Below are 13,314 nucleotides of genomic sequence, written 5' to 3' on the forward strand. Positions count from 1 at the left end.
GCGTAAGCTCCAGGCACTCATCTAGTGATATTCAGCTCTCGCTAGCATTTCATCCGACATGATTCCCTCAAGCCTTGCAATTTGATATGTGCTACTTGCACTAGGCGACAGCGTAAACAAAAGGGATGGCTGCCCCGCTTCCAACTGCAGCGACATAACTTTGCTTTGAGCATCTCCGCGCTCTTCGTTCGACCCTTAATGAGCTCTAAGGTTCGTCGAAATGCCAGAGAAAAGTTCTTGGACGGCTTTAGAGGATGGTGAAGGATCTGGTACCCGTTTTCTTTGATTTATGGCTCTTAGGCGGGCATCCCGATATTCCAAGTGACTGAGTAACTCGAAGCGATCAACATTTGCGGAGCTGCTTGCCACGTGAGGCGCTAGTATAGCGCGATAAATTAACCCGCCCACATGGGCGTGGGTCATCGCGCCCAGTATGTCAAAAAGCAACAAGCATGTAATGATGGATGCCTGAGCATGTTTTTGATGCGATAGCCGCAAACAATAGCGCACATATTCGTCAACACCGATTCGTACGGCTCTTGGCTCATCCAGTCCTCCACGACTATAGGGAAAAAGTTCACAAAACGCGTAAACCCAGTAAGCCGGAGTAAAATCTGACAATATCTCTGATGATCGCCAGACCACAACATGAGAGGTATCCTTCAGAATTGTTCGGGCTTGCGTGTTGGCATCTTCGCCGGCATAGTCAGTGACTAGGGCAACTGCTGTTTGGGAAATAAGCTCATCTTCATCATTTGCGCCAAATATCGATGGTGCGGGGGCATTAAACCGCCAATGCGCTGCATCTAATTCGTTGGCCATCGCTGATTCCTCTGCGTTGCCCTCAGTTGTACAATCACTCAGAGCATTGTGTTGATCATGACTTTCACCCAAATCCGTTTCTAAACTAGAAGTGAGCTGCACGTCGCGGTATAGAGCATTGTTTCTACGATACCATCCATACTGATCTCGCAGCCGTGAAGCACGAACTTCGTATCGCTTTGCCGTTTCTGCTTTCTGGCGTGGCGTCATGGGGCCTACCATAGATACATCAATTATTCTCTTGGACACCACTGGTTCCGAAGTAGCTGAGCAGGTGGGGCAGGGGTAGCTCGAAAGAAGTACGCATGGGATCGACGTGAAGAGTGACGACCACCACGAACAACCGAAACGACTTGGGTTGGCTGAGCAAGATTTAACATAGCATTCTCAGTCATCGTCGAGTCATCAAATTGGGTCGGCAAAACTCCAATGTATAATCTATTGGCAATTGCAAATTTCGGGGGTGAAAACAGCTTCTTGTTCGTCAGTGATGCGTAGCATGCATGGTAAAGGTGAAGAATCACTCTTTCACCCTCATTTGTAACTCCAGCCTGTGAAAGCAGGATGCCGCGAAGCTGGGACGAAATATCAGTCAAATCATAGTGCTCCATAAGACCTGTAGGTAGATTTGCTGGGGACTTCAATCTCTTTCTCATCGTCTGAACACGAGCGCTATTTCGAGATACTGGTTTGTCTACAACAGCATCAGCTGGATGAAATGAGCCACAAACACAGCACATCTTGTTCGGGTGGATCGCCAATCGCCTACCGCACTCAGCGTAAATACGTGACTTTGTTTGAGGAGAAATCGGCTCTAGCTGGTCAGGCACGACTCTCTTCGGGTCCGGTTGGTGCGAATGCAGGTCTTCTCGACATGCAGCTCCTAAACACACGTCGGATGCACTTTGCCCAGGATGTTTGCTTCTTTCAGTACGCTTGTTTGGTACCAGTTGCTTGCGATTCGCCATACTTATTGCGTGTAATCCAAGAGCTATAGAGAGACAAGTAGCATCGGCATTAAGTCAAACCGTTGATGATTTTTTAATTGATGATCTTTCGTGGGAGGTGCTGTCTTTCCATCTTTCAATGGGAGATACGGAGCCTACTCCCTACTCCTATATTGAAGTTCACACGTTCCCGTTAGACACAGAGTTAATTATTACGTGGAATTACGTGAATCGATGGGACAAATAGCTTTTAGATATGGATCTTTTCTTTTGACATTTTTTCTTTGGCAAGAACACTGAGAATGGCTCCAAAAGGCGCTGCCAAAAAACACTGGACGAAAGAAATCTAAGGACATGAAGCGGCTTAGCCTTCCGATCCCGAAGGGTTACACTTTCCCACTCAAGAAACGTCGCGAAAAGGTGAAGGCGATGACGGAGAGAGTTATTACAACTGCTCAAGGTTTGATATGGCATGTTGCACGACTTAATCACTAATATTAACACAATCTGTTTTCTAGAACCCCGGACGAACGCCAAAGCATTTAAAGATCCCAATAAAAAGGGCGTCATATCTATGGATTGTTCTTGTGGGGGTCTTTCCACACCACTGAAAAAAGCAGACATATTGCTCATCTGCGTCTTTACGATGCTGTTGCTGACGACTCATTGGTCGACCTTCTTGAGGTATGGTATTTAGAAAGTAATAGACTTCCTTCTCCGGGTGACATCGTTCGTATTGTGCACTTTACCGGCTTGGGTGTCTTTCGCGAGGAGGCTTGTCAATTCAATACAAAGCTCGCTGATGTGCGTTTGCTCAGCACGCAACCACTATTGACCAGCAAATTGAGGCGGATGAGGATGAAGAGAAATCTACGGTCGTCATCACGTAGTTCGGCTTGAAGATGAGGACGAGAGAGAGCAGGTACTGGAACTTCTTTCTTCGGATGGGAATACGAAAAGGAGACTAGACTAGGAAAGGGTTTTGAGTGCCTTTACGTGATGTTGCAGCTATCATTGGAAGTGATAAAGGATTCCCTGCATTGCGTGGGTTTAGTCGGTTGATTTAAACTCTTCGTTTTAACCAAACGATCCTTGCCATGGAATCATATTTATCTTTTTATTTATTTCCACACTGGGTGCATGTATTCACCCAGCCGAAATATACCACAATGTTGCGCGAACGGAGGGTGATTTTCGATTCATTACCGTAATTTACAGCTCGAGCGTAAATTTCAACGAAGTGGCTGGAGCATCGTGCAAGCAATGAGTACCTGGGTGATTCAGTTCTCGCTAGATATGAACTATTGCAGTTCCCTTTCTGTTGTGATACAATCGAAATCTCTACAGTCTACGACTTGAGGTTAAATTATCGCGACAGTAGGACCTTGGAACAGCATTTTCTTGGATTATCTATATTTTCTTGAAGAGTTATTAGACATTAGAGTTTTCTTTTGAGCCACGAGTGTTCTTATAGTTTTCTGACTTTTCAGATTATAGAGTTTTGAGCGGAAAGTAGGATCATTATACACGTATACTCTGAAATAAATTTCAGAGAATTTCAAACATTATACAATACCCACTCTATCGAAATACATACAATTGAATATTTAATTTTTTTTGCTATAAATAGTCAATACTTTGCTACGCTCGTTTCTCTCGAGTACACTACCGCATGTCTCCAATTCGCCTTGCGAGCACTAACACAGAGAAGCGAGCATCATACGGTTTCTGTAGGGGAAGCATGCAGGTACATGAAGTGCTACATCGGCAAGTAACTCTTTTATATTTAAAAAAAATTTTTTTTTTAACGATTATCTCTTCAAAGACTCTATCCATAGGTTTTCGCGGGGCATTCGATAACGTTATGTGGGGGTTGGTTTTGGTTGGTCAGAAGCTACCAATGCCGCCTCAAATTTATATTACCGCTTCAAATAGTATATCCTAGCATAATTTTAGGGCATACTAATAGAATCGTATACCGCATATTATTTGGTAGAACCCGTTACTTCTCTTACAACTCAAGAATGACGCTCTAGTTTAAAGCGCAATTTAGTTATTGCGGCATCATACTCTTGCTGCGTAATTTCACCACGCTGTAGAGCTTTCGCAAGACCATTCCTGCGCTCAAACTGCTCCATGTTCCCCAAAATGTTGTAGACGTGCTTCATATCTTCTGCGTCCAGTTGCTTGAGAATCTCGGCGAGGCTTTTAAACTTCACTCGCTCTTCATCAACGGCTTTGAAGTCATTTCCAGAATCTTCGATTCGTAAGACTCTCTTCTCGGCGCCAGTAGCATCGGCGGCGATGCTGGGGGTAATTTGCGACGAGAGATGCGATTTGTGGGCATTGGTGGAGGCTGCTAAGATCGCCATAGCAGGTGAAGCGTAAAATTTAGTTCGCATAATAGTAGCGTGAGAAGGAGTGGTCTTTGGGATCTTGACAGCGAAATGTGTTGTGACTGACTTTTGTCTGTCAATACGTGTACCGTTACGGTAATGATACAGAACTTGCAAGTAAACAAACGAGACTAATCAAGAAAAACTGGTTGAAATGTTAGAGCTTGTTACTGCACATAGTGGCCTATATTATAGGCCACTATGATTTGCATTTGTGCCATCCTTTAAACGAAGCTGTAGTCAGGATGTCTAAAGGACAGGTCCGCAACTAAGAAACAACTAGTCTAAGCGACACGGAGGAGTACCAGTATGAAACAACTTAGTGTTATAAACTCTTACAAGCTCAAAATGCTATTCGAACCTCGCGAATTCCGACATCTTCAGTAGTTTCTTCGCGTAGACGTTGCGAGGCAGCTTCGTTCGAAGACTACGGGTCAGAAAAAAAGAACGTCAGAGCAGCAGTTCAAGCTACTGAATTTGTTACGTACATTTCTCTCGCTTCAGCTGCTAGCGGTGACTTCTCGTCTGGCAGCTTGAACATCTTCTTGGTCATCTTGAGACGGAGACGACTAGCACGCAACGCCATCCAGGCGCCGAGCAACCCGCCAACTTCAAGATCAAACGAACACCTGTTAGCATTATTCCTTGAATACGCAAGAAGACAAGGCAGCTAAGACGCACCTAGCACCCCCGTGATACCGAATGCCGTTCCAAGAGCAGCAATCTTCCACGCACCAGCCATTCCCAACGCCCCCATGAGTCCACCAAAGACTCCGCGACGTGCTCCTTTCTTGCGATACTTCAGGAAAACCTTCTTCTCAGCTGGTGTCAGGCCATTCCTACTCATCAACAGGTTACCAGGCCTTTGCTTCTACGTTCAAAAAGTGTGCAAAAAAACTGCCACATCCATCCAGCTTCGACTGGGTCCACAATCTCCGAGTCTTTTCTTGGTGAACAGCTCGGACCGTAGGGTGTAGATGACTTCGTATTTTTCGGCGGACACCATGGTGGACCTGGAAATTTGAATTGTAAGTTCTAGACAGTAACCAGACTCTGCGTCTGGCTCTACAAACATTCTGTACACATGAATGCATGTTCAACATCGCGTATTCTTCGCGGCCGGTTTTAAAGATATGATTATGCCTTTTATTTAGCGAGCTCACGGCCACATCCCAAGTGACCTGACTGACGGGAATCCGCTAGTGGACAGGAAGAGTGCGACGGACATGAGCTCTTCGTCATGTCGAAGTCGGTCCAGAAGCACTTGAATTTGTTCTCGAGCGTCCGAAATGGTAGCGAGCGAGTCGAACCACACGAAAACTCGATAGTCAGCGCTACACATGCCCATGAACAGACCCGAGTCACTACGTTCGTACACTAAACGCGCCGCTGTGGTTTCTTGTAGTGAAGACAATCGCTTGCCCAACACTTGGCTCTCGCGTTTTTGAGGATCGGATGGTGTAGAAAACATAAGATGCTGCAGTTTGGCGTACTGATTTAGTAATTGTACGCGAGTGCCAATGTCGTTATCATCGAATGGGAAAGCCAGCTCGGGTTCCGCACATTCCCCCGTAAGTTCGTTCTTGTAGATGAAGTGGTGCAGTAGTGGGAGATCGCTATGAGGTTGCCACTGCGAGTGGTTCTTTATGGAAGAATCGATCGCCTCGATCGCCCCAATCTCCTGCAGTCGATGGGCTACGTATTCTTTCTTCGCTTGAAACTGTGGGAATTGCTCTGGGGACTGCTGACTGCTAAGAAGCAGTAGACACACGTCGGTAGTCAAGAAAACCACGTACGCGTACAGAAATCCTCTATACATAGCACAAGTAAGTTAGTACACAGATATACTACCGCTGCAGTTGCTACAGGACACTCACCGAGCATTAAAGTTGGACAAGCAGATTGGCGTCCATGTCTCGCTAGTGGCTAGAGATGGTGTTTGGTACACGAAGTTGATCAGCAGTAATAAATCTGCAAATGAAGCAATTTCTAACGTTAGCAGACATGTAACCAAGGACGTTTCTAACTGTTTTCACGTCCTTACCGTCGACAAGTATACTGAACTGTTTCTTGTTTGGCTGAGCGATCGCCACCACTTGCTCATTAGCCAACAACAGCCCACAGATCATAGAGGGTGTCGCAGTGTTCTCCTCAACCTCCAGGGCCCTCGTGACTTCTCGACGCTTCTCGGGTTTCAGCCGTACGAACGGTACTCCGCAGTCCTTGAACCGGAGCATCGGATTCGTCGCCCACAGCTCCGTTAACGATCTCGTGACTCTCTCAGTGCCATTGAGAAGCTCTCGAAGGTCGTAACTTGGCTGTCGTCGCAGCACGTCGAGCCCTCGGTCGCTCAGCACGAACAGGATCTGGCCCTGTAGCAGCTGTAAAAGGTGCTTTAGACACTGCGAGGCAAAGCTCGGTGTCTCGTCACTGTAAGAACTATCATCTTCTTGGACGCTTCGTACAATGGCAGCAAACGTGAGACTCTCGGAGCTGCGGAACACGCATTGACAGCCCGCCGCTTGCAGCTCCAGCAGCTCCTCGTGCTGCGTACAAGCCACGAAGGACAAGAGACCTTGCAGGGAGCTCGCGAACGCACTGGTGGACAAATCGTCCTCTTCAGGTGGACGTTTTGTACTCAATGTGGACACCCTGTGGCGGAAAATAGGCTTGCCCGACGTGGAGCACACGAGGACATCCAGCTCCATTTTTGATGTCGCTGATATTTGGGACAAATACGCTTGGGTGGTATGTTTAGAAACAAAGATCGCAAAGGATGATGTGGGTCTTTTGTGTGATATTTGTACCAGTTGCTGTAGCGCAGTCTCCGACACTGATGATCACGTTCCCAGCGCAACATTCGTGGTGGCAAGTGAGCAATGACGATGGACTACTGGAAACCCTGCCCATTTACTTTCAGACGCGCAACTTTCGGGTCCCTGACGACGGATTCTTGCTTGTGACGGGGGATAGTGTACCAGATCAAGGCTACCGTCACATGTCGGATGCCACTTCCTTATTTCTAGATGGAATTGACCCGGGTACACACTTCTGGAAGCTCGAGCTAAGAGCGTGGAATAATTTATCTAGTACTGCTGCAGAGACGACGCTCCATGTGGAGATTGTTGTGGATCCTTCGAACAAAAACTCTCCATGGAGCTACAAGCTGCGAGAGGATGAGACGAAGCCGACAGTACTTTTCAATCCGGATATGTGTGCGTTATGTACTCGTGAAGTTCTGCCAGTGTGCTACGTGTCGTCTACTTCAAGTGCTTTCGACGGCCAACGTCGGATGTGGCTACAAATCATGGAGGGACTCAGCAAAGTTGACTTTCAATTTGAGGTGAAAACCTTCGAGCGAGTAGTGACTGATGCTCCTTTCGCTCGAGCTCTTCGTCGACTAAACGTGAGTGTTGATGGTCTTCCCATTGAGGTGAGCTCGAATGTCATTTTTACAGTGTTGAAACATGTAAATCGAACTTGTCTTTTGACGTAGTAGATCGCTCGAAATGAGCTCCCGGACGAAGAAGCTACTTCTGATGAAGCCATCGAAGCGCTTCTTCAAAGCTTTTACCGTCAATTTTCATGGGCAAAAAACGATTCCCGACAAATATCGACGTTAGATCAACAATTTTTGTCGAAACTTCAGCCGCCATTCGCTGCTCGAATTTGGAGCAAGCTGGTAGATTCACTGGCCTCCTGCAGCGACGGTCTCATCGTATTCTCGAATTCACGCAGTCTTTCAGACGAGCTACTCGTTCTTGCCGCTCGACTCGCTGGACCTCGAGCAATCGTCATGGAACTGGCGAATCTACACCCGACTCGTGTAGATGTGGACGTCCTCCTGGCACCGTCTCACTTTGCGAAGGAGCACTATTCTATAGTGAGGAATGTTCGTGCTCACAATACGTTTGTGCTATCTACCGGTGTGGATACTCAGAAATTTACACCTACAAGATCTCCAATTTCAACCGAAGAGCACTTTGTTATCGGTTACGTTGGACGCCTCTCATCGGAGAAATCTCTCGGGATTTTGCTAGCAGCTATGAAGAATCTTGCACCAATCTGCCCTCGCTGCAGTTTAAGAATTATTGGGGACGGGCCACAGAAGATTCAACTCAAGGAACTTGCAGCTGAGTGGGGGTTACTTGGAGCCAGTGTCGAGTTTGTAAATGGCATCTACAATGAGGAAGCGCTGGTGCGTACGCTTCGTGGAATGCACGTGTTTGCCAGCCCAATGTTCACAGAGACACTTGGCCTCGCTGTGCTTGAAGCCATGAGTGTGGGTCTACCTGTTGTCGGCTTCATTTCTGCTGGAACAGGGGAATTTCTAGTAGATAATTTGAACTGTATAGCTGTTACGAAGGCGACACCCGACAAATTTACCGACGCTCTTCTATTACTTGTCAAGGACCGCGAACGACGACTTCGTCTGGGTGACCAAGCTCGACGTACTGTGAATGAACGCTTTTCAACCCGCATAGCTCTCGAGCAATATGCAAAGCTATACAAACGCATTGGCCGATCATCATGCAGAGGGAATGGAAAAACTGGCGCACCGCGCACTGGTGACTCAGTTGTATATGAATAAGCTGGTAATAAGCTCAGGGATTTCGGGTTTTCTTTTGCAATGTTCAGTCAAGGAAGGCATAAAAGCTGAAGTACCGGTAGTAATCAATGACTGCCGTAGTAATGTATTTTCATTCTCCAGATACTGCATCACAGCGTTTGCACGAACACAGTGACACTGAAGAAGTCCAGGTTAATAGATAGAAAAAAATCACCTTTACTCTTTTCACGATACTCCCAAAGTGCAAATTTCTTCATATATCCTCCGTATATTTGGGCCACAGCTTTCTTGATATCGATCACAATTCCTGATTCGGCTCGATTCGCTGATGTCGAGAGATTTAACAAGAAAATTCCATCGATGTTCGTAAACTTGTTCTGATCGCCCTTGTCAACAATCGATTGAAAGGGCATCGTGCCGACTAGCTCGATTTTTACGGCATTGGGTGCCTTCCAAAACCCATACAAAACAGTTTAATCGCAATTTTTTTATGAACCCTTTAATCACGCTTTTATCACGGTGATGCGTTTTTATATCGGCATTTAGAAAAACCTACATCCAAAAACCCCTATTAGATAGTGTTTTGTCCTTAATTGGCTGTGTTTGAAGTTCAAAACATACTGTGTTGAATATAGGTTGACGATCGTGACAAGTCATTATAGGACAAAAATAGCTCTTCAATCTCTATTTATCAAGATGGTAAAAGATCGCTAAATGATTTGCACCCCCCTTCCCTGCAACATCCTGATAGAAGATCTCGATAGAGAAGCTGCTATGAGCAGCGACGGAGCGGTGTTAGTGCTCAGTGCTGCTATGCGGAGACGCGACAAACGTCGCAAACGGTACTCTCTACTTTTGAGTCGCCTGCGACGACGCCTCCATGAAGAGAAGCTACGTATTGAGTGGCAGAGACTCGTACGAATGAGGCACTACGTAACTCTCGACTGCTTAAAGCACCCCACGGAGTCCGACTGGATGCGATTGTGGCTTAACGGCACCGATAGGAACCTGATAACAAAGACGAGCTTATCTCGGTAAGATATATCTATGTCTATCTACATAAATAGCGACCTGACCGTACAAATTGTGTATTTTTGAATAGCGCTGCGTTCGAGATTCTATTAGAGCGTTTTGCGATTTATTTTGAGCTTCCTCAGTACTCTCCGCGTGGGAAGAGACCCAGGAAGTTACAGCACCACCATCAGGTTCTGGGTCTGTTGTTGTCGTTTTACGTAGGTATCATGAAAAGGGAATCGCTTTGCCTCATGTTTGCTGTGCCACCCTCCACACTCTCTCGCGTGTTAAATGCTGTGGAGGACGCCATGTCTAGTGCTTTAAACGGCTTTGCACCTGCGCGAATGGTGTGGCCATCACCACTTCGACAAAAGGTTTTGGCAAAGTTATTGGAAGCCCGTCAGCCGCTCTTGCGATACACTTGGGGCTTTTTAGACGGTAAAAATTAGAAGGTGAGTGGATATACTGTTTTTACTCCATATATAAAATCTAATACGTGCTGTTGTTGTAGGTGCAGCAGCCGCCAGATACTGACGTACAGAATGCACCCATCGGATTCGTACACTTCCGCATACCAAGCTGGCACCTTAGAGAAATCTATGCGCGCCATCAGCGCTTCACGTCGACTTGGTCTTGCAGGTGACCATAGATCAGCTGTTAAGCTTGAGGGCTTTGGAGTCTGGGAGATCCACCCGTTGTTGACGCCTCGTCGAACAGAGAAGGAGGCGGCGTGTACGATTCGGTCACCGTCGACTGACTGCACCTGTCAGCCGGGTCCACAGTGGAAGACGTCGTTACCTCAGCCAACAAGCGGCACCTCCATGAGGTTTGCGAGCCGCTTATTGACTGCGCAGTTGTCACCGACTAAGAATCTTACACCTTGAATGGTTTTACCAAAAAATGGCAAAAAACGGTCGATAGCCCTTAGATGGCCCTCTGCGGTTAGGTTGTCGTCCGGCTCATCCATAACGGGAGCGATGGATAATGGAGGGTATTGTGGGCCGCTAGAGGTTTCGTAGCACGCGTAAACGCCCAGGTATTGCTCGGTCCCGAAACTGCAGTCGTCGAGTATGAGTCCAAAGTCACTGGGCATATCGCGTCCGATCGTTGTTTCTACGACCTTCGTGACACCTTCCAAGTTGGTAAGCAGTGCGTCTACAGACACATTCGCCAAATTAGAGTACCTGTCACAAAATTGATCAAATATAATTAGCCCATTTTACATTTAGTAAGACTAAAATTTGTGTACGTACCGGCGCGTTGCCTTTGACTCGCAAAAGGAAAGGGGCAAGCTGTCCATTACGATCCACTTGAGCCATGCGTATCGATTGGAGGTTTTTGGCTCACCCAAGATACAAGAGTCCCCGTAGCAGCTTCGGAGGCATCACGCATCTCGAACGGAGGGTGAGCGGTGCGCACGTGCGTCACCAAATTAGTGTAGCCATTCTTAGCGACGTGCTTGCGTCGTTTTCCGCAGGCCATACAGGCGTGATACCCAGTCAGGTCGCCTTCTTCATCAAGAACTGGCTTGAAGAAGAAAGCGGCAATTTGCTTCGGCGTGAAAGCCTGGCTGGGCGATGTTGAGGCGATGAGACTGGCGGACATGTCGTGGCAGGAGTGGGTGCGGGTGTAGGCTGGGATGTAGTTTTGAAAATGGCCATTGTTACTTGTCTAGATTGTCGTGGCAGAGTACAATCAGTCCTTTTGGTTGGAGGTGAGAGATCACAGCCAATCCTTTTGGTTGGTGGTGGCAGATCGAAAAAAAAGTAGTCACAAATTTTGAATTTGAAAAATAGGTTACGGGTACAGGACCTTTCTGGATGCAAAACAAATTATTTTATCGATCAGTAAATATTGCGTTTTCAGTTTATTTATTTTTCGGTATTTCTGGCTGTTACGAAGGCGACACCCGACAAATTTACCGACGCTCTTCTCATACTTGTCAAGGACCGCGAACGACGACTTCGTCTAGGCGACCAAGCTTGACGAACTGTGCGGAACGCTTTCCAACCCGCATAGCTCTCGAGCAATACGCAAAGCTATACAAACGCATTGGCCGATCACCATGCAGAGGGAATGGAAAAACTGGCGCACCGCGCACTGGCGACTCAGTTGTATAGGAATAAGCCCTTAGCGAGTTTCAATAAGCTTAGGGATTTCGGGTTTTCTTTTGCAATGTTCAGTCAAGGAAGGCATAAAAGCTGAAGTACCAGTAGTAATCAATGACTGCCGTAGTGATGTATTTTCATTCGCCAGATACTGGATCACAGCGCTTACAAGACACTGAAGAAGGCCAGGTTAACCCCTCTAACCCGAAGAATATTCCTGATTCTCCGGAATTGATAATGTATGAATGAACAAATGTCTGAAATTGCAAGCCTGTTCCCTCGACACGTGGTACACCGATTGGTTAATATATGCTGATGTGCAGGGCAATTAAAACTCTCAATTGAGATCTCCCTGCAAAACCGTTTCTCCCTGGACAGCAACGAGCCATTGAATGCACACCATTCTGCACAATTACATTCCCATTCAGCTTTTACTCCTCGCTAGCGTCGCTACCAATCTCTACGCGTCGCTTTTTTCACAAAGTGACTCTTGTGTTGCAGCGCTCTGGGATCACCGAACCGATCTTCCACTGATGCCAGATCTGGCTGAAGGTGAGGTGGTTTCCTTGGCCTAAACGTCGCACTTTATTGTAGAGCGTCACTATTTCCTTCTTGTCGCGTGAGCACCTCGCACAGTAGAAGCTAGATTCGTAGCTACGAGTACCAGCACCTGCATGCACCGAACACACTTTACAGAGCCACTGCCGCAGCTTCGCTCTGTTCATTTTTTTTGTCTTCTCCAGTGTCTGTGCTAGCTGAGGCAGTGGTCCTGTATCCAGGACCTCTAAGACGTCGCCTGTCATGTAATCTGTAGACGAACGGAGTCTGGAAGAGGACTTATGCTTGAAGCGGTGAAATGAAGACTGAATTTGAAGTTAATGAAGTGAAATGTGTGCTACGAGCTACGTCCGTCACCTAGACTGCAGAGGGAGATTAGTTGCCGTGATTGTACACGTTCGCAGGTCGTTGCAAAACGGACGCTGCTGCTATAGGTTTCACGCCTGCGAGCTGAACTGGCGATGCATCATCGTCACAGCTCCTCCCGTAGACGCGCAGTAGCGCGAGATTGTGAAAGTGTGTTAATATATCGACGAATAAAACCAATGACTTGCCGCAGGTTGTCCAGTGGTTCCCACGATGGTTTTATAGTCGAGTCCTGCCACTGCACAAGGTATTCTGTTTAGCCTTGCACTTCCTGTGCTTTGTGATTGATTTCACTTGGTGTCCAATTGAGCCATCCGCAGTAATTAACGGCTGGATTCGATTGATACGACTCGTAGATGGATCGAAATGGTACGGACGTAGCAAGGAGACGTGAAATTCAGGAAATAATCGAAGGCCCGGCGGTAATTCGAGTTTGTAGCGGTCGGGGCCTGTTATATCTATCACGCAATAAGGACCGATAAATCTTGCAGCAAATTTTTGAGCTTCGTCCGTGCCGAGATGGTCTAAATTCA

The 13,314-nt window shown here is 47.0% G+C and overlaps 3 protein-coding genes across 3 annotated transcripts; 1 reads left to right on the forward strand and 2 right to left on the reverse strand.

Moving 5' to 3' along the window:
* Window positions 1-3,787: 3,787 nt before the first annotated feature.
* Window positions 3,788-4,171, reverse strand: PITG_05751 (secreted RxLR effector peptide protein, putative; the record flags this gene model as incomplete). Its single annotated transcript, XM_002997964.1, has 1 exon — window positions 3,788-4,171. One exon carries the CDS (start codon window positions 4,169-4,171, stop codon window positions 3,788-3,790), a length of 384 nt encoding a protein of 127 aa, XP_002998010.1.
* Window positions 4,172-5,324: 1,153 nt separating this feature from the next.
* Window positions 5,325-6,873, reverse strand: PITG_05752 (uncharacterized protein; the record flags this gene model as incomplete). The annotated part of the gene is made up of 5 exons (XM_002997965.1): window positions 5,325-5,976; window positions 6,043-6,136; window positions 6,210-6,595; window positions 6,644-6,763; window positions 6,815-6,873. The coding sequence occupies 5 exons, from the start codon at window positions 6,871-6,873 to the stop codon at window positions 5,325-5,327; spliced, it is 1,311 nt and encodes a 436-aa protein (XP_002998011.1).
* Window positions 6,874-6,941: 68 nt separating this feature from the next.
* Window positions 6,942-8,506, forward strand: PITG_05753 (uncharacterized protein; the record flags this gene model as incomplete). The annotated part of the gene is made up of 3 exons (XM_002997966.1): window positions 6,942-7,598; window positions 7,665-8,387; window positions 8,447-8,506. 3 exons carry the CDS (start codon window positions 6,942-6,944, stop codon window positions 8,504-8,506), a joined length of 1,440 nt encoding a protein of 479 aa, XP_002998012.1.
* Between the last annotated feature and the right edge of the window lie 4,808 nt (window positions 8,507-13,314).

Source organism: Phytophthora infestans, genomic scaffold (assembly GCF_000142945.1).
Source record: "Phytophthora infestans T30-4 supercont1.9 genomic scaffold, whole genome shotgun sequence".
NCBI classification, from domain to species: Eukaryota; Oomycota; class Peronosporomycetes; order Peronosporales; family Peronosporaceae; genus Phytophthora; species Phytophthora infestans.